The sequence below is a fragment of the Salvelinus sp. IW2-2015 genome, linkage group LG25 (assembly GCF_002910315.2).
Source record: "Salvelinus sp. IW2-2015 linkage group LG25, ASM291031v2, whole genome shotgun sequence".
NCBI lineage: Eukaryota > Metazoa > Chordata > Actinopteri > Salmoniformes > Salmonidae > Salvelinus > Salvelinus sp. IW2-2015.
This window is the reverse complement of record NC_036865.1, coordinates 25,871,946-25,893,144: the sequence shown is the minus strand read 5'-3', so window position 1 is coordinate 25,893,144 and position 21,199 is coordinate 25,871,946. Positions and strand designations below refer to the sequence as shown.

Below are 21,199 nucleotides of genomic sequence, written 5' to 3'. Positions count from 1 at the left end.
ATGAGGCGAGAGGAGCCTGCAGGCAGAATGAGAGACAGGAGACAAGTGTGCAGTGGAGAATGAGAGGGCAGGAGAGGAGCGTGTCAGTGGAGAATGAGAGGGCAGGAGAGGAGCGTGTCAGTGGAGAATGAGAGGCAGGAGAGGAGCGTGTCAGTGGAGATGACAGCGCAGGAAGAGGAAAGTGCGCAGTGCAGAATGAGAGGAAAGGTAAAGTGTCAGTGCAGAATGAGAGGACTAGGAGAGCCCGAAGTCGTCGTGCAGAATGAGGAGGACAGGAAGGGCCAAGTTCAAGTGCAGAATGAGCAGGACAGCGAGGAGGAGCGTGTCAGTGCAGAAATGAGAGGGCAGAGAGGAGCGCTGTCAGCTGGGAAGAATGAGATGGGCAGGAGATGGAGCGGTGTTCAGCGTGCAGAATGAGAGCCGGCAGGAGCAGGCCAGCAGCTGTCATGTGCAGATGAGAGACAGGAGCAGGAACGTGTCAGTGAGAAAATGAGAGGCCGAAGGAGCAGGGAGCGGTGTCAGCCTGCAGAATAGAAGAGACAGGAGAGGAACGTGCTCAGTGGAGAATGAGAAGCAGGCAGAGGAGCGTGTCAGTGGAGAATGAGAGGACAGGAGAGGAAAGTTGTCAGTGCAGAATGAGAAGGCAGGAGAGGAGCGTGTCAGCTGCAAGAAATGAGAGGACAGGCAGAAAGGAAAAGTGTCAGTTGCCCGAGAATGAAGAAGGGCAGGATAGGAGCGTGATCAGGCCAGAATGAGAAGCGAACAGGAGAGGACGTGAGTATGATGAAGTGCAGAGGAGAGCGTGAATCAGCTGGAGACTTCATGGAGAACAGAGGCACAGCGAAGAGGAAAGTGTCAGTGGACGAATGAAGAGGGCAGGAGAGGAACGTGTCAGTGCAGAAAAACAAATGAGAGGACTAGGAGAGGAACGTGTCGACAATGTGAGAGGAAGAGGCGTGTTCGAGATAAGGCAGGAGAGGAGCGTGTCAGTGAGAATAGAGAAGGGGACAGAGAGGAAGTGCAGTGAGCATGAGAAGGCAGGAGAGGCCAGCGTGACTGGTGGCTGTCAGTCAGATGAGAGGACAGGAAAGTAGGAACGTGTGCAGTGTGAGAATGAGACAGTGGCAAGGAGAGGAGAGCGTGTCAGTGGAGAATGAGTAGCGACAGGAGAGGAAAGTGTCAGTGCGCATGAATGAGAAGGTGCATGGAGAGCGAGCAGGGTGTCAGTGGAGAATGAGAGGACAGCGAGAGGAAAGTGTCAGTGCGAATGAGAAGGCAGGAGAGGAAGCGTGTGAGTGCAGAAGAAAAGGAGCTAGAGAGAGAAGGCGTGTCAGTGGAGAATGAGAGGACAGGCAGAGGAAGTGTCAGTGCAGAATGAGAAGGCAGGAGAGGAGCGTGTCAGTGGCAGAATGAGAGGAAGGAGGAGCGTGTCAGTGCAGAATGAGAGACAGGAGAGGAGCTGTCAGTGCAGAATGAGAAGCAGGAGAGGAGCGTGTCAGTGCAGAATGAGAGGACAGGAGAGGAGCGTGTCAGTGCAGAAATGAAGAGGACAGGAGAAGGAGGAGAGGAACGTGTCAGTGCAGAATGAGAAGGCAGGAGAGGAGCGTGTCAGTGCAGAATGAGAGACAGGAGAGGAAAGTGTCAGTGCGAATGAGAAGGCAGGAGAGGAACGTTGTCAGTGCAGAATGAGAGGACAGGAGAGGAACGTGTCAGTGGAGAATGAGAAGCAGGAGAGGAGGCGTGTCAGTGCAGAATGAGAGACAGGAGAGCGAGCGTGTCAGTGCAGAGTATGAGGAGCAGGAGAGGAACGTGTCAGTGCAGAATGAGAAGCAGGAGAGGTAGCGTGTCAGTGCAGAAATGAGAGGACAGGAGAAGGAAAGTGTCAAGTGCAGAATGAGAAAGGCAGGAGAGAGCGTGTCAGTGCAGAATGAGAGGACAGGAGAGGAACGTGTCAGTGGAGAAATGAGAAGGCAGAGAGAGGAGCGTGTCAGTGGCAGAATGAGAGGACAGGAGAGGAACGTGTCAGTGCAGAATGAGAGGACAGGATTATCATGTGTACCATCTTCATCGTCGTCGTCTTGGCCTCCAAGAGGGTCGTACTCCTCAGCATTGGTGTTGTTGCTCTCATCCTCCTCCTTCTCCTCCTATAGACTCTCTCCTCTTTTTCAGCACCTCCTTCTCTTCGTTCTCACCCCCCTCCACCCCATCCTTGCCCTCCTTCTCACACCCCTTCCTCACCCTCCTTCTCACCCCCTCTTGCCCTCCTTCTGCAGCACGAGTCGTCCGCCTCCTCGCCATCCTCCTGGGTTAGGAAAATACATGACAGGCACAAATTGGAACTAGTAGGTCGTTTGAAAATCCAAGCATTTGAATCATGGCGTAAGCTTGTATTTTAAGTAAGCTACAATGTAAACTGCTTCATGATCTAGTAAAACTGTCAATATGAATACAATTCACCTTCAAGAGCTATGAGCCACCCACCTTCCTCTCCTGTTCCTCTTCCTTTGCCTTCTTCATCGCCGGCTCTCCGTTCTCCTCCTCGCCCTTCTTCACTTCCCCCTTCTGCCCCGCCTCTTTCGGCACCGCCTCTTTCTGCACCGCCTCTTTCTGCACCGCCTCTTTCTGCACCGCCTCTTTCTTGGCCTTCACCTTCTTGTCTTTCTTGTCATCCTTGCAGGGCACAGAGGCCAGGGCCTTGAAAATCCTGTAGCCAAAGTCTCTCTGTAGCATCTCATTAAACAGCTCCGCAAACAGAGACACCTGGAGAAAAGAGAAGACAGCAATATTTGATGCAAATCTGTACTTCTAGGCATCTAAATGAGTGTTCAAGTGTGTATGTCCTGAATGTGTGTGTTGTCTCACCTCGAAGGAGTGTTCCTTGTTGTCCTCCAGTCTGTAGTCCAGCAGCACGCTCAGAGACATGACGCTGCAGTCAAACTTTCCGCTCTTGGCCGCCCAGTTGGGGTGAACGATGATGGTGGGCTCGTCTGGCAGGACGTACCGCTTCTCTCTGCGCTGGCGCTCCAACTCCTCCTGCTTCTTCCTCTCCTCCTCCTGATGGACAGACAGACAGACAGAGGGAAGGGATGGAGAATCAGAAACAAGTAATCAGTGGATCCATTCTAGTAAACCATCCATAGTGATGCTGTTGGTAAGTGTGTTAACTGTAGCTAAGTGCATTAAAAGCACTTAGCTACAGTTAACTGTAGCACTTAGCTACAGTTAACTCTGTCCAGCTTTGGTGCTTCTGTCTATAAGTACATACACTAGTCTTAAGTGCCCTAACCTCCTGTACCTCTCTGTCCTCCTCCATGAGTTGAGGAGCCTCCTCCTCCGGGGCCTGGCTCTCCGGTAACTCGGGCTCCTTGGCCTCCTCCACCTGCTCCTCCACCTTCAACTGCTTGGTGAGACGGGCAATCAGCTGGGACTTTAACCCCTTAGAGCTCAGGGAGCGGGACTCTAACTCCTTACGAAGGTCATTCACCTACAGGAGGAGAGAGGTGGTTGGTCAGATCAACATGAGGCATTATGACAAATGTTGAAAAGTTACAAACTTGCCCATTTACAATGTCTCTTGCATATGGATTGGATATACAATRTGATTCAAACTATTTTGTGCTGAACAAACGTTGCAAGTGAGCAGTATGCAGATTGCGGAAGCTGCTTCTTTTGTATCACTTTACGACGCAGCAACACGTCAATCAACACGTCAGTCAACACATCAACACAGGAATGAGCCACACAATACATAAGTGCATAACAAAAAAAATATGCACACCAGGAAACTTCCCGTGGAGAAGCTAATTATAGACAGGAATGCACTGTCATGACTTGTGATTAGTCTATTGTTAAGATGGTTGTGAAGTTGCGTGGCTAGAGAGATGAGGATGTGGGTCCTGCCTCTGACTCGCTAGCAGTGCCAAAGTTATGGTATATCCTGCAGTGATCATCACCATACACATACAAAAAACATGTAGACTATGTACTCACTGTAATGTAAATCTCTTTGAATAAAAATATCTGCTAGGTGTCTTTGAAAGTCAAAGTAATTCACTTTGTACTGACTGAGTAATATTCAGTCATTTCTCAAGTATAGGCTATTCAACAATCAAATACTTGAGAACCCTACCTTCATTGATTTCGGATCAAGCTTAGCCCAGTGTGTCGGAGTGGTCACCTCCTTCGAATCTTCTTCATCCTTCTCCTCTTCCTCCTTTGAGAAAGAACCATCCAACCGAGACAGAAAGAAAGAAAGAGGGACAGCAAACCATTAAATCACCACTTCTTCTGTCGTTTTAACTAGTAAAAAAAAAAAAAGTTGATCCGTGCAAGAAGCAAGGTTCACATCCTGTGTCTCTGATAGTTTCTCTGGTCCTAGTGAGTAGCTCTGGGATGATAAAGTAGTCCTCTGCTACTGCAGGGTGGGTAGGTAGGTAACACAGGGATACCACCCTCTAGTTCTATATAATAAAACCTTTATCAAACCCACGGAAAACCAATGCCCCCGCCCCCCAACGGCCAATCAATCACGTTCTGTGGAACACAAAAAGGTAAATCAATGACAGTAGGTTCCAAAGGGGGTGTGGTCTGTGTAGTGGAAGCTTCATCAGGTTAAACTCAAAGCTGGTGCCCCCAAACTCAGTGTGTAGCTTAACTGTCTGTATGKAGTTCCCTAGCTAGCCATCCTAATCTAACATGGATTCTGATTAGGGATAGTTCTGGATTCTGCATTCTTTTGGTTCAGTTTAGGTTCTAGAACATCATAGAAAACCTTATGTCAAACCAACTGCCCTGGAACAAACCAAGCTCTAGATACAGTCCAATCAAAAACAGGGACAGACAAGAGACAGAACTTAGGGGAGGGGCTTTTCTCTCCTTTCGAATTCAGCAGATATTGAAGTAAACAAATTATTATAAAAGGAAACAAAATCTACAACACACACACGTCAACGCAACTGGCTCTGCAGGTTCCAGTAGAATCCTCAGTGGTTCCAAGCAAAGAATCAAATGTCATTTTATCCACCCCACTTGCAAGTAGACAATTCCAAGCAGGGTCATTTTTTATTAAATGTGATAATAACACAAGCAGATTAAGTAAATTAAAACTTAAGCTATATCCAATTTGGTACCCAATTATGAGTCATTTCTAGAGCTGGAAGCTGATTGGCCAGTTGCGGCGGTATCGATCAGATACGACCTAGTCTCCTTCCACTGTGTGTCTGCCGAGTGTGAGGGCAGGTGGGGGTGTAGGGCGGGGGTAGGAGCAGGTAGCAGGACAGTAGGAGAGGAACTGAACCTAAAGGGGGTATGGTAGTTCAGGATTCTGCCTGCATTGTGTGTATTTAGGTGTGTATAACATATGTAGTGTGTGTATCTGGGGTTGTTGTGTCTAGTGAATATCCTGTGCCTGTGTTGGTCCTGTGAGAAGCAGGGGAAATGAGAAGAAAGGGATTAGCGGTTCAGTGCCTGTTCTCCATCAGCCTCCTTCCTCTCGGCGGACAGCTTCTCAGCCAGCTGCTCCCGGAGTCCCCGCGACAGCCCCTCCCACTCTGAGCGGGTAGGAAGACAATGCCAAACATCCGGGAGAAACAAAACCACTGTCTCCACATGTGCGGGCACTGTCCGCCCCTTGTGAGTCTCCTCAGGGCGATGATAGCGAATCTCTGCAAAACGATACCTGTCGCAAAGGAAGAAGGCGCATTGGAAAGAAACATTCCAGTCAGGGACACACATCTCTTAAAAACAGGGCTAGCCTAGGCTATATTCCCCCAAATGACTTTTGAACTTGTTACAGTATCCCCCAAACACACAGAACACACAATTAGCATAACGGAACCCAGTCCGCAGCTCTCCATTGGTTGTCAAGGGTAACGGTGGCCATTTTGGTAAATTTGACAGAAAAACACCCCCAAAACCACCCCAACCCTCGCCTTCAGCCAATTAAAGCTCAGTATTTCTCTGTTACGACTTCGGAGGGGAGAGTTTTTGAGAGAAGACACAGAATCATAGGACAGGACAGTGAAAGCAAGAAGTTAAATATGTAAGATATTTAACAGAATGAAAGGGGGGAAAAAATCAACACAAAAAGGTTATTGTGGTGTCTTCTGGTCCGGGAGACTGCTCTTTGAGCCACAGAATCAATCACTCATTCATCCGCCCACATAGATATACAAAGATGGAGAAAAGCAGGACGTCATCATACCGTAGCCAACGGGACATATTGCGAAACAAAAAATTATTAAGAGGCAAATCAAATGACAGAATAATAGTCATTAACGTCCAAAAAACAAACCAACAAAAAAAAGCACCCATCCAAAGTGTCAGATAACGATATTAAGCGTTGGAAGGTATTTGTGTTTTTTTGGTAATAATATTGGTAATAATATTACCACAGAGATAGAAAAGAGAGAAGGGAGGTTGAGGAGAAGAGCAGGACTTACCACTGAGTGCAGAGACTCAGGTCTATGCCTGTGAGGGCCTTACAACAGCGTATGGCTGTCTTTATGAGCACAGCCGGGTCCTTCTCAGGGTCCACTCCATCCAGGGAGGGGGACCAGTGGCCCCCRATGGCCATAGCCTCGTCCTTACCCCGCATCCCCACCAGGAACTGAGAGAGAAATAGAGAGACAGAAGGACAGAGAAATTGGAAAGAGAAACAGAAGAAAAAAAAAAAAGCCTAAGCTATGCAACTTACTCATAACTACTACGTACTGTACGAACCAGTGGTTGACACCTAACTGACCTTGATGAGGCGGGCGGGGTGCTGGAAAGCGTCTCTAAGTTCTTGGGGGTCCTCAGCCAGAGCACAGGACTTATGGTAGAGCTCCTCTAGACTGGGGTTGGCCAGCAACATCACCTATTCAACACAAGACAACAGACAGGACAAGTCAAGGTGTGAACGTTTGTGTGTGTGGACTACCTTATTGCTGTAARTGGTATTAGGTGTGTGTATCACAACATAGCGCTGAACAGGTGTGCGTGTCGGGGTTTCCGTTAGCCAGTAATAGCCGGCTTTCGTCCGCATAAAAAAAAAACKGATAAATAAAATTGCTGCCGGCGAATTGTCTGGGAGAAGAAGACTGCTTTATATCCTCTTCATTGATGGAAATACATTTGACTGGTCATGCTTATCGGTCTATAGATTAATTTGCATCATTTAGTGGAATTAAATTGGCGCTTGTGTACAGTATATTGGTTACGCATCTTATTTATCACACTYGTACAGCAAGAGCTGCTGCTGCATCTTGTGGTGCTTTCAAGACAACTGGGAAATAGATTCAACCTGGCATCAAATGGCAACAGAAGGCAAGCTTCAGCGGGTCACACACCACTTTGCAATGAGCTGGAGGCAGTATGCAATTAGAAAATCTTTAATACATATTATGAGGCATGTCTTACCTTGCTTCAAAGTAGCCTATTAGAGCTCCTCTCTTTCAAATCAAATCTAATTTTATTGGTCACATACACATGGTGAGCAGATGTTAATGCGAGTGTAGCGAAATTCTTGCGCTTCTAGTTCCGACCGTGCAGTAATATCTAACAAGTAATCTAACAATTTCACAACAACTACTTTACACACACGGGTGTAAAGGAATGAATGAGAATATGTACATATAAATATATGGATGACCGATGGCCGTACGGCATAGGCAAGATGCAGTAGATGGTATAGAGTACAGTATAAACAGTTGAAGTCGGAAGTTTACATGCACTTAGGTTGGAGTCATTAAAACTTGTTTTTCAACCACTCCACAAATGTCTTGTTAACAAACTATAGTTTTGGCAAGTCAGTTAGAACATCTACTTTGTGCATGACACAAGTAATTTTTCCAACAATTGTTTACAGACAGATTGTTTCACTTATAATTCACTGTATCACAATTCCAGTGGGTCAGAAGTTAACACACTAAGTTAACTGTGCCTTTAAACAGCTTGGAAAATTCCAGAAAATTATGTTATGGCTTTAGAAGCTTCTGATAGGCTAATTGACATAATTTGAGTCAATTGGAAGTGTACCTGTGGATGTATTTCAAGGCCTACCTTCAAACTCAGTGCCTCTTTGCTTGACATCATGGGAAAATCTAAAGAAATCATCCAAGACCTCACGAAAAAAATTGTAGGCCTCCACAAGTCTGGTTCATCCTTGGGAGCAATTTCCAAATGCCTGAAGGYATCAAGTTCATCTGTACAAACAATAGTAAGCAAGTACAAACACCCTAGGACCACGCAGCCGTCATACCGTTCAGGAAGGAGACGCGTTCTGTCTCCTAGAGATGAACGTACTTTTGTGCAAAAAGTGCAAATCAATCCCAGAACAGCAGCAAAGGACCTTGTGAAGATGCTGGAGGAAACAGGTACAAAAGTATCTATATCCACAGTACAACAAGTCCTATATCGACATAACCTGAAAGGCCGCTCAGCAAGGAAGAAGCCACTGCTCCAAAACCGCCATAAAAAAGCCAGCCAAAAGCAACTGCACATGGGGACAAAGATCGTACTTTTTGGAGAAATGTCCTCGTCTGATGAAACAAAAATAGCAAACTGTTTGGCCATAATGACCATTGTTTATGTTTGGAGAAAAAAGGGGGAGGCTTGCAAGCCGAAGAACACCATCCCAACACGGGGTGCAGCATCATGTTGTGGGGGTGCTTTGCTGCACGAGGGACTGGTGCACTTCCCAAAATAGATGGCATCATGAGGGAGGTAAATTATGTGGATATATTGAAGCAACATCTCAAGACATCAGTCAGGAAGTTAAAGATTGGTCGCAAATGGGTCTTCCAAATGGACAATGACCCCAAACATACTTCCAAAGTTGTGGCAAAATGGCTTAGGGACAACAAAGTCAAGGTATGGAGTGGCCATCACAAAGCCCTGACCTCAATCCTATAGAAAATCTGTGAGCAGAACTGAAAAGCGTGTGCGAGCAAGGAGCTACAAACCTACTCAGTTACACCAGCTCTGTCAGGAGGAACGGGCCAAATTCACCCACTTATTGTGAGAAGCTACACAAAATGTTTGACCCAAGTTAAACAATTTAAAGGCAATGCTACCAAATACTAATTGAGTGTATGTAAACTTCTGACCCACTGGGAATGTGATGAAAGAAATAAAAGCTGAAATAAATCATTCTCTCTACTATTATTCTGACATTTCACATTCTTAAAATAAAGTGGTGATCCTAACTGACCTGACAGGGGGGGAAATTGTTATTGGGATTAAATGTCAGGAATTGTGAAAAACTGAGTTTAAATGTATTTGGCTAAGGTGTATGTAAACTTCCTACATCAACTGTACATATGAGATGAGTAATGTAGGGTATGTAAACATTATATAAAGTGGCATTGTTTAAAGTGACACATTTATTACATCCAATTTTTTATTATTAAAGTGGCTAGAGATTTGAGTCAGTATGTTGGCAGCAGCCACTCAATGTTAGTGAWGGCTGTTTAACAGTCTGATTGCCTTGAGATAGAAGCTGTTTTTAATTTTTTTCTGCCTTTCTAACGGGTATATTTTCAACTTCGTCACATGAAACCGCTCACGTGCAGTGCCCTTTTGACATTTTCCTGCTAATTGCATTATTGTATGAACATTCGCGCTTATAGCTTATAATGTGTAGAAATAATAGTGTGAGCTAAACATTGTGATCTGTTGCACCAGACTCATTGCTTTTTAACGTTTCGTTTTTTAATGTAGCCTAGGCCTACTGGTTGGATGAATTTGGGATTTATCATCCCATAACTGTCCCAGAGTCTGTTTGGAATAGGCTATTTATTTCTCGACAAGCTGACAAATAGAATAGGTAGACTAGACATTTGTACTATAGTAGATTGACATAGGTTAGTGATGCATGTGTGCCCGTTAAATTTCTCAAATGTCCGGTAAATTAAAATGCTGCYGGTCAAATGTCTGGTGCCACATTTTCCTAACGGAAACTCTGGTGTGTGTACACTTGCATGCAGCCCGTCTGTGTGTATACCCCACCTTAGCGCTGTATGTGTGGTTGGCATCGGGTGGGTCCAGCACAGCAGTGTTTTTGACCAGAGAGTCCACCTCCTTGTGCATGATGTGGAAGTTACAGTAGTTGCCGAACTGGAAGGGTCGTTGCAGGGGGAAGCCATCCACCCAGGTGAACACAGCATTAAAGAAGTCACTGGGGATGTACAGGCTCTGGTAGCGTCTCCTCAGCTCCATCATGTCACAGTTAGAACTGGAGGGGAGAGAAATAGTTCTGTCAGAACAGGGAGAGAAAATAGTACCTTCCTCCCTAATGTACAGTCACTGCAAATGGTTCTAGAATGGACGAAGAGCACCTGTGATCCGCTTCCATGCAGCTACAACACACAGTTTTTTTGATCAATTACCAAACATATTTTATACAAACTCAATTGACCTCATATGCACTTTCTTTATAACTATCAGAAACAGGGACAGAATGAAAGCTGTATGAAAACTGTAGGAAAGGCCCAGAGAAGGTTCCAATACCCCCTGAATATATACAGTTCACTAGACACAAAGTTCTAAAGTAAACTGACCCCTGACTCAGAGATAGTATCAAATCAAAAGCTGAAAGTGATCAATCATCATGGCTGACCCACCCGTCCAGGCTGAACTTGGAGAACTGGACAGTATAGCGAGGCACCACCCTGCGAGGGCGGCGGGGGGACCGGTCACGTCTCGGAGAACGGTCCCTGGAGCGTTTACGTGTGGGAGAGCGCTCTCTGGACCTCCTGCGCTCACGGTCTCTTTCACGACTGCGTTCATCCTTGGTCCTGAGGATGAGTTCAGGGCGGTCGTTGCGGTTGGGGAAGCGGGGGGAGGGGTCCAGACGCCTGACTGGCTGAGGCATCATCCTCCTTGGGGGCTGGAGCAGACCTCCTGAGAACACATCTAGAGGGAGGAGCAAACACACATTAAAAATCCTAATTTCTTTATTTTCTGCAGAAGTAGCAAGTTAGCAACTCAAAGCAAACGCATCGGAGAAACACTAATCACCATCATAGAGCCCCCTACCTTTGGGTGGTAGCTGTGACAGCAGGGGCGGAGGGGGGTTCTGGAGGAGCGGGGCCAGGGAGGCAGCAGAGAGCTGGGCCTGGAGCAGGGGAGGTGGGCCCTGGGCCTGTACACTGAAATTGTTGGGGGGAGGCAGAGACTGGAGCATGTTGGGGCCCAGCTTCATCATGTTGGGGCCTCCAGGCTGACTCTGGAGGGGGGAGAGGAGAGGTTAGCATTATCCCAGGGCTGTTCCATGACGTATGCTGTTATCAGAGTAAGGTTTTTTTGTTTTGATTTCTTGTCCCATATAGGAGCTTTTAGTTTAAGAAATGTGCTTCCTTATGCATAGAGGACATGCACCAAATGAACCAGAGGTTTGTGCCGCTCCCAACAGGTAACCAGGTTCTAAAGCAAAACAGAACTAGAGGAGTGAGGTTTGGTTAGACGTCAATAAAGTACAATGACTCAATTCTGTCAACAAACGAGAACATTTCTGCCGAAGTAGCATATATTCGGTCAGCATTATCGACAAGGACAAGTTCCATGAAGAAACAAGGCAAAAGTAAACATGTTGTCCCCCACCAATGATGCAGCGCCCTACCGTCCCTTGGGCGAATTAATGATATTTTCTAAATGGCGGATATCTACGGCAAGACTCATCATTCACGTTTCGTAAAAATCGGGCCAGTGTTGTCAGATATAGCGTGGGTTAGCAACACTCATCTCCCTGAGCATGTGTGTCAAATTTTAGCACTCCGAGTCAAACAGATAAGAGATATAATCATGTGCCCTTTATAGTGCCACCAGGTGGTTGATATGAATATTCTTGGAAATGTTGAGTCTTGACAACATGTGTACCAAATTAGAGGTCGACCGATTATGATTTTTCAACGCCGATACCGATTATTGGAGGACCAAAAAAAAGCCGAAACCGATTAATCGGCCGATAAAATAAATAAATTGTAATAATGACAATTACAACAATACTGAATGAACACTTATTTTAACTTAATATAATACATCATTAAATCAATTCAGCCTCAAATAAAATGAAACATGTTCAATTTGGTTTAAATAATGCAAAAACAAAGTGTTGGAGAAGAAAGTAAAAGTGCAATATGTGCCATGTGAAAAAGATAATGTTTAAGTTCCTTGCTCAGAACATGAGACCATATGAAAGCTGGTGGTTCCTTTTAACAGGAGTCTTCAATATTCCCAGGTAAGAAGTTTTAGGTTGTAGTTATTATAGGAATTATAGGACAATTTCTCTCTATACGATTTGTATTTCATTTACCTTTGACTATTGGATGTTCTTATAGGCACTTTAGTATTGCCAGTGTAACAGTATAGCTTCCGTCCCTCTCCTCGCTCCTACCTGGGCTCGAACCAGGAACACATCGACAACAGCCACCCTCGAAGCAGCGTTACCCATGCAAAGCAAGGGGAATAACTACTCCAAGTCTCAGAGTGAGTGACGTTTGAAACGCTATTAGCGCGCACTCCGCTAACTAGCTAGCCATTTCACATCGGTTACACCAGCCTAATCTCGGGAGTTGATGGGCTTGAAGTCATAAACAGCGCAATGCTTGAAGCACAGCGACGAGCTGCTGGCAAAACGCACRAAAGTGCTGTTTGAATGAATGCTTACGAGCCTGCTGGTGCCTACCGTCGCTCAGTCAGACTGCTCTATCAAATCATATACTTAAATATAACATAATAACACACAGAAATACGAGCCTTAGGTCATTAATATGGTCGAATCCGGAAACTATCATCTCGAAAACAAGAYGTTTATTCTTTCAGTGAAATACGGAACCGTTACGTATTTTATCTAACGGGTGGCATCCATAAGTCTAAATATTCCTGTTACATTGCACAACCTTTAATGTTATGTCATAATTACGTAAAATTCTGGCAAATTAGGCAGCCCAAACGGTTGCATATACACTGACTGTGTGCAATGAACGCAAGAGAAGTGACACAATTTCACCTGGTTAATATTGCCTGAAATCCAGGTTAGGATTTCTTTTAGCTAAATATGCAGGTTTAAAAATATATACTTCTGTGTATTGATTTTAAGAAAGACATTGATGTTTATGGTTAGGTACAGTCGTGCAACGATTGTGCTTTTTTTCTCTCGCAAATGCGCTTTTGTTAAATCATCCCCCGTTTGGCGAAGTTGGCTGTCTTTGTTAGCCAGGTTAGCAGGCAATATTAACTAAATATGCAGGTTTAAAAATGTATACTTGTGTATTGATTTTAAGAAAGAAATTGATGTTTATGGTTAGGTACACATTGGAGCAAGACAGTCCTTTTTCGCGAATACGCACCGCATCGATTATATGCAACGCAGGACACGCTAGATAAACTAGTAATATCATCAACCATGTGTAGTTAACTTCTTATGGCTGCAGAGGCAGTATTGAGTAGCTTGGATAAAAGGTGCCCAGAGTAAACGGCCTGCTCCTCAGTCCCAGTTACTAATATATGTATATTATTATTAATATATGCATATTAAAATGGCTGTGCTTATTGTGGTTTGGTGTGACCTAACAATCGTTTGTAGTGCTTTCGCTGAAAAGCATATTTGAAAATCTGACACTTTGGTGGGATTAACAACAAGATTACCTTTAAAATGGTATAAGAAACATGTATGTCTGAGGAATTTTAATTATGAGATTTCTGTTGTTTTGAATTTGGCACCCTGCACTTTCACTGGCTGTTGTCATATCATCCCGTCACCGGGATTGCAGCCATAAGAATTAACTAGTGATTTTGATTGATTGATAGTTTTTTATAAGATAAGTTTAATGCTAGCTAGCAACTTACCTTGGCTTCTTACTGCATTCGCGTAACAGGCAGTCTCCTCGTGGAGTGCAATGTAATCAGGTGGTTAGAGCGTTGGACTAGTTAACTGTAAGGTTGCAAGATTGAATCCCCGAGCTGACAAGGTAAAAATCTGTCATTCTGCCCCTGAACAAGGCAGTTAACCCACCGTTCCTAGGCCGTCATAAGAATGTGTTCTTAACTGACTTGCCTAGTTAAATAAAGGATAAATAAAAGGTGTAATTTTTTWAATATATATATATTTTTTTTTTATCGGCCAAATCGGTGTCCAAAAATACCGATTTACGATTGTTATGAAAACTTGAAATCGTCCCTAAKTAATCGGCCATTCCGATTAATCGGTCAACCTCTATACCAAATTGTGTTACAATACGAATACCCTTGACTGATTTATATGCCAGACCATACTCACGTGAATGTTTATTGGGTAATACCGGTCTTCTTGTTTTAGGTACTAGTCTGGAAAATATTGAGGTGAGAGACCTTTGTCCATAGATGCCACATATCAAGTTTTGTGTAGATCGGTCATTCGGTGTCAAAAGTGTAGCATTTAAAGTGTATTTCGCAAAATACTAAATGGTGGAAAATCCTGAGGCAAGTTTGTTTCTTGTGAGGAAAGGGACCTATGTACCGAATTTCATTGCTTTAGGTCAAAAGGTGTGATGGGGTGTGACCTTTCAAAGTTAGCATTTTCAATCTCTTGTCATAGTGGCACCATCTGGCCACTCAGTATACTTTTTTTATATGCCGGATCTCTATCGCAAGACTCAAGTTTCATCAAAATCTGGCCAGTGCTGTCTAAGATATTGCGTGTGACTAACATACAAACGAATGTATAGACGGAGACAGATCCACTGTCCCCTCCCCGATTTCATGGTCGGGGACAACTACAAAAAGGTCAAGTTATAAAACATCTGTGAGATGTATGGAAAACCTTTCCAATTTTGATAGGTCGTTCCTACCCTGTTCGTATGGTAAAAAAGTGCATATCATTTATGAAAATCATGTATTGATCATAACATTGAAAAGGAAAGGGTTAGAAGTGAAGAAAAAGTGTGTCAAAGTGCATTCTGTAAGAAATCCTAGAAATCTTAGTATTTGTTCCTTTAACTACTGTAAAGTCTCAAAATGTAAGAGAAAAACACAAAAAGCATTACTATCTCAATGGGACTCTCTCATTAGCCTAAATGAACAATGACAGGACATCGTATGGATAGCACCTTTAAAAAAGCACTTTCCCCCGTTGAGAAATTGACGGATGTCACCGTTAGAGAAGCCCAGTGTAAAGAGAAATGTAGATTGGGATTCATTTGTGTTTCTGAAAAATGTTMTGAAAGACCATAGGCCCGAAGATAAAAAAGAAAATGTATTTCTAATACTATTCAACGATATGTCATATGCGCTTTAAAAGATCAGGAAGCCATCCTGGTCCAAAACAACAAATGAATACTCAGAGCGAAGACGGAAGAGAAGAGAGAGATGAGAGAGAACAGAAGGAGAAAAGAAGAAGATGGAGAAGAACAGGCATCAGCAAGGACAGAAAAGAGAGAGAAGAGAGAGAATAGGAGGGGGCGGCCCATAGAGAGGTGTGTGAGGCGGGACGAGGGTTACATTTTGTCTGCTGTCCATGCCAACGGGGTGCATGTCTGAGTAGCGCTGATGCATCCCCGGGTCAGCATAGAAGCTGCTTAGCTGTGGGGGAACTGGAGGCAAGGACTGGGGCTGCTGCTGAAGCTAGGAGAGGAGGGGGGAGAACAAAGTGGTTAATAACAGATACACAGCCATAGGGCTGAGTTCCAATCTGATCACTCTCAAACTTCACTTCTGCACAAATTGAGGCCCCCCTCTAAGATCAGAGGGTGAATACAGCAATGGCGCCATCTATACTGTAGGCTTACATTACATTTACATTTGAGAGATTGAGTCAACCAGGGCAGACGGGAAGACAGACAGGGATGCAAACTGGCGAGGGCCCAAAAAGTTGACATGGAACATGTTTTATTTTTTATTTAACCTTTATTTAACCAGGTAGGCAAGTTGAGAACAAGTTCTCATTTACAATTGCGACCTGGCCAAGATAAAGTAAATGTAAAGGTGCAAGCATGACTGCCACTGCTCTCCGTTCTTCCTTTATGGCGGTGGAAGTCAGAGGCTGCGTGACAGCGAAGTCTAGTCAAACTGGACTGTGCTCTTACAGGTGGAATTATAAGATAGTGTACCTACTTCCCTCGCACTGCGAGCCACTCCAATAATTAAATGTAACAGAAGTATTTAAATTAATGTCTGCATACTACAGATTGTCATTACGGCTAAAATACATATTAAAACTGATGGATCCGGACGGAGAGAAAGAATATCTGAAATCTGATATTCTCATTGTAGGAAGTGTAGGGAAGCATTCTGTGCTTAGTCAATGATTTCAATATGAGAAACATACAATCCCCACCCACATTCTATTTTCTTCGGATCGTCGCGATTTACGTGGATTACCCATTTTGAAATCAAAACAGTGAATATCGCCAAAAAGTGACGAGTTTGCATCCCTGAGAGAGCTAATGATCAAATTGGAACCACACCCTGGAAGCACTCAAATTGAGGTGTAAGATGTCACTGGCTAAGGGCCACCAGCATCACGTTCAGTGATATGACAAAAGTTTTCAGTTTCACTTCAAGTCTACTGAATGTGACCCAGGTGGCTGTGGAGGCTAGGTGAGGCTCACCGATTGGTTGSCCAGCTGAGGTAAGGTCTGAATGCGCTGGGCATTCCATTTGAAGGGCATGTTGGGGTTATACACGGCCTCCACTAGGACCCTGTCGCCCACCTGGGGGGTCTTCCCCTTCACCGCACTGTGGAGACAATACCCATTATTCACCCACTTGGAAATGCTTTAGAAACTGCAACATATGGAGGCTTGAAACAAGACATTTCTGCTTTGAATAATGGTACACAAATTAGGGATGCAACCAGYAAAATATAGAAAACCCACCGAAAAAAAGACAACTGGTCCGATTAATGAGACACTTTTCTGTGGCCCAATCCTAAATGGACTTCTAGACCCTATGGACTTGTGGAGATCTGAGAGGACTTGGGCAAGAGGCAGAGACTGGACACTTACCTGAGCTGGAAGAAGACGTCCTCGTCCACAAAGCCAAAGGTGTCATGCAGCTTGTTGACCACGCCGGTGAAGACGCGCTGCTTCTGGGGCTGGCTTTGCTGCTGGCTCTGCTGCTGGCTCTGCTGCTGGTGGCTAGAGCGAGGCGTGGGATAGGACACGGTGATCTGGGCTGTCTGCTGGGGGTTGGACAGAGAGAGGCTGGTGGGGAGAGCCACAGGGGGCTAGGGAGGAGGAAAGTTATAGGTCAGAATCAACTTCACCCTACTCCTACTTTCTCTATGGCTGCGGTCCAAACACTTAAGACACACCCTCGTCTACTTACCCTCGCCTTATGCCCTTGGGGGAATCCCCGTCGCCATCTTGGAAGGTGGTCCAAATGATTAGCCAAGCAAGGGAAGTTTGTAACGTAAGCCCCTCAGCCCTCTTTTTTAGCTTTACGAGTGTACAATTATGTTCACGCCGGGGCCTGAAACTCCCCATAATTCAAATCACGACGATTGTACACCCGCTAAGAAAAGTCGGCGAAAATTTCAAAACAACATCGAAGGAGAAGTCAAAACGAATGTAAATAAGTTAGAAATTGTGCTACTAATGCACATAACGGCACAAACACGTCTCGTAAAAAGTAAATATGTTTTTGTTTGGTTCTCTTTTGGAAATTGTAGAAATAAAACATTTCCATTCTTCAGAAGTTCCAGCTAGGCAGACTGACGTTAGTTAGCTAATTAATTAGCTAGCTGTCATACAGTCGGCGTATATTAATAATTATATATTTAATATAAGTAGACATGCAATCATAATTGACTGTAGCGCATATAAAGCACCCACAAGCTACCGGTGTCGGAAAACACAATCATTGCGGGATCAAAGAGTGACGAATTTCCGGCCAAGAGTGGTCCATTTAAAAATTATTCCTTCCTCCCTCGCCCCTTGCCCTGCAAGTGTATACTCATCAGACGTCATCAGAATTGTCCACTTAATTTGAGGGTGTTTGGACCGCTGCCTATTAGTCCTAAATGTGTGGATTGTATCACGCCTAGGATTGCAAAACTCTTCTAACTTTCCAACATTATCAAGGTTTTCCAGATACCCTGGTTGGAAGATTTGTGGAATCAGGAGGGATTAAGCAGAAAAGCTGGAATCTTCCAGACAGGATTTCTCGTAAAACTGGAATTTTGGGTAAGTAACCAGAATTTTGCAACCCTAATCAAGCCCACTAAATTCAAAACATGTGTGTCTAACAATGGAACTGCTGGAAGTGTCTATATGAAGTCGATCATGTTATTTGGGATTTATTCTAATCAAATGTCCCATAGCGGTTCTTCTCATTTACCAGAGGTGTTAATTATTATTGTGGCCATACACGTCCCATTGTATTTGGCTGTATGCTATGAAGGTCAAAAACTGAAACTKGCATAGGTAAAGTAAAGGCGGGGATGCCTACCGGGAATTTGTTTTCACCACTCCAGTTCTTTCAACATCAGCGGAGGCGTTAGAAAAGGAGGCAAGGAGAGAAGGTGGCGTTAGGATGTTGTCACAATTCTTTCCCCAATAGCTTTGGATTGTATTGTACCGCATTATTCCAAAATCACCACCTACGTTTAACAAGAGAGCTCTTGGAATTTTCATGACAAAATGGCGTCTTCATAGACCGATTATGTTGGACTAAATAATTATCCTCAAGACAAGCTTACTTCAGTGGCATTACTTTAGCTAAAAGGTGCAATAAATGTACCAGAGACTAGCTTGTTCCTAATTATCCTACCTGTGAAATCAGCGCTTGCTGGGGCTGGGGGAGCTGTGGAGAGGGACAGGGAGAGAGAAACAGGAGAGCGGGAGAGAGAGACAGGAGAGCGGGACAGGAGAGAGAGGGCGAGACAGAGGCAAAGGAGAGGAGCGCGAGAAAGAGGAAAGAAGAGAGAAAGACAGAGGTTAAGAGAAGTAGAGAAGTTAATACTGACAGTGTCTGTAGAACAGAGTACATTCCCCACCCTAGCACCAAGCATAAAGGGTATTTTGATTTGACTGTGCTGCGGCTGTTAACTGCTGCTGCTTACCCCGTATAAGTCTGTGTGTTGTTGATGTTGCTGAAGAGACGGGGTACACAAACAAGTCTTTCAATGAGTCAACAGTACAGTGTTGATTGATACACATAATGATTATGGCCTTTCTCAAATCAAGGCGATTCAGAGTTGTCTGTGTGAGTTGCAAACATCAATTTACCCCGTATGAGTCTGTGTGTTGTTGATGTTGCTGAAGAGACGGGGTACACAAACAAGTCTTTCAATGAGTCAACAGTACAGTGTTGATTGATACACATAATGATTATGGCCTTTCTCAAATCAAGGCGATTCAGAGTTGTCTGTGTGAGTTGCAAACATCAATTTACCCCGTATGAGTCTGTGTGTTGTTGATGTTGCTGAAGAGACGGGGTACACAAACACGTAGAAATTGCAATAAGTACTTCATCGAGTAAACAGTACAGTTGATTGATACATATGAGTATAGGGCTGGGTGATATGGACACAATATCATATCACTGAATTTCTTATTTTTGACTGTATTTGATGTTTCTGAATGATAAAAGTTATAAATATGCATTATTGAATAATAAAGACCTGACAAACAGGGTAAAATAAACAGATGCGAGACAAAATATTGGCACCATTCACAATTTCTTCTAAAATAAGTAACACTTTAACTGCACAGGACCATTAATTAATTTGGCAAGAAATTCTCGTTTAGGTCTACTGGTAAATTTATCTCACCTGTAGTAAACTGCAGGTGCCTACAGGTAGGATTGGGCGATATGGCCAAAATATAACGTCACTATATTTGCAGGTTATTGTTTTGTTTTTCTGTTTTTTACTCCAACTCACATCAGGTTAATAGGTTTGAGTAGGTTAAGCCAAGGAAGCAGTTGGCCAGGGATGGAGATTAAGATGGGGGTGTGGGAGGGCTCAGGGGACAACCAAGGGATTTTGGCTAGTCGGAGCAGCTCCACTTCTGTTGCTTTCAAATTTCAATAATGTTTTGGTAAAAATTATTATACCAAAAATAATAAGACAAAGTTGACAGTGAAGTAGTCCYATTTGTAGAACATTGCATAGGAATATAAATGATATTTTGTAGCCTCAAACTCTGGTACACAACCAACGGTTTCTATTTGCATAGAACATTTGATCTACTCCAGCATTTTCATACATTTCTTATTTTCTTGCACTACCTTGTTTTCATTTACACACTGTCCCACATTTATTTTGTCCTAGCATGCCTATATAACGTTTTTTTTTTATCCTTAAATTATTCTCACTCTCCTCTTATACCCTGACAACACCGCTCGCAACGCTGCGTTGCCATGGGCTAAAATAGAAGTCCTTTCCATTTCTGACGCGGATCGCGCTGCAAGTCCTGCCTCTCCCATCTCCTCATTGGTTTATAGAAGCAGGTACCCACGTGCCATTTCCTCATTGGTTATACCCACGTGGGTGACTGAAAGACGAACTGTGTTGCCAGTCGTCGTAGTAATACTATGAAAGTTTAGATGCCAATCACCATATAAGTTCAAAGATGAAAAAGCCTGGAAGGAGAGATGACTAGAAACGATTCGGTTGACCGTTTTAAGTGTAGATTAATTTGAGGAGTAGAGGACCTTGTGCATTTCAGGTAAAATAACAACTCAATGTTTATATCCCAGGACAAATTAGCTAGCAATAGCAAGCTAGCTAAATAGGACAAATTAGCTAGCAAGTGCAAGCTAACCAGCTAAATTGCCATACATGTTTAATGCTTTTTGACCTGTCCCCAAATTAATGTAATTGGTTCAGAGTTTGTTTTGATATTTTAACCTGCGTGTCGTGATCGCGTTTGGTGTGGGGAGGCAAAATAAATGTATGCACGATGGCGCACGCGCGCAGCCGGTTTGGGTTCCGTGTTAGACTGTATTATCAGCTTCAGCTGCAGTTGTTACTTTCACCACTAGAGGTAGTCAGACAATTTCCGAGGGTATATTTGGCACGGTTGCCCTCCCGAAGTTGTTGACTTGTTATGCTAGCAAGTTAAACAGCAGTTCTCAGCTGTCAGAAGTTTCTTACTGGTGCTTAAAACAGATTAACAACAAAAACAAATAGTGATTATGTAAAGTAAAAATCCAAAAAGGTCCGTGAATGAATTGGCACAGCGGTCTAAGGCATCTCAGTGCAAGAGGCGTCACTACAGTCCCTGGTTCAAATCAGGGC

The 21,199-nt window shown here is 44.0% G+C and overlaps 1 protein-coding gene across 1 annotated transcript in view; it reads right to left on the bottom strand.

Annotated features, from left to right (window-relative positions):
- Positions 1–21,199, bottom strand: part of LOC111951748 (cell division cycle and apoptosis regulator protein 1) — a 32,735-nt gene that overhangs the window by 8,054 nt on the left and 3,482 nt on the right. The window contains 22 exon segments of the mRNA XM_070434845.1: positions 709–811; positions 2,009–2,167; positions 2,239–2,254; positions 2,288–2,302; positions 2,482–2,760; positions 2,863–3,054; positions 3,296–3,484; positions 4,130–4,213; positions 5,467–5,677; positions 6,441–6,607; positions 6,743–6,856; positions 9,988–10,213; positions 10,602–10,893; positions 11,017–11,206; positions 15,457–15,579; positions 16,566–16,692; positions 16,962–17,182; positions 18,406–18,432; positions 18,727–18,759; positions 19,019–19,048; positions 19,185–19,214; positions 19,351–19,380. Coding sequence (XP_070290946.1) covers positions 709–811; positions 2,009–2,167; positions 2,239–2,254; positions 2,288–2,302; positions 2,482–2,760; positions 2,863–3,054; positions 3,296–3,484; positions 4,130–4,213; positions 5,467–5,677; positions 6,441–6,607; positions 6,743–6,856; positions 9,988–10,213; positions 10,602–10,893; positions 11,017–11,206; positions 15,457–15,579; positions 16,566–16,692; positions 16,962–17,182; positions 18,406–18,432; positions 18,727–18,759; positions 19,019–19,048; positions 19,185–19,214; positions 19,351–19,380 — 2,858 coding nt within the window.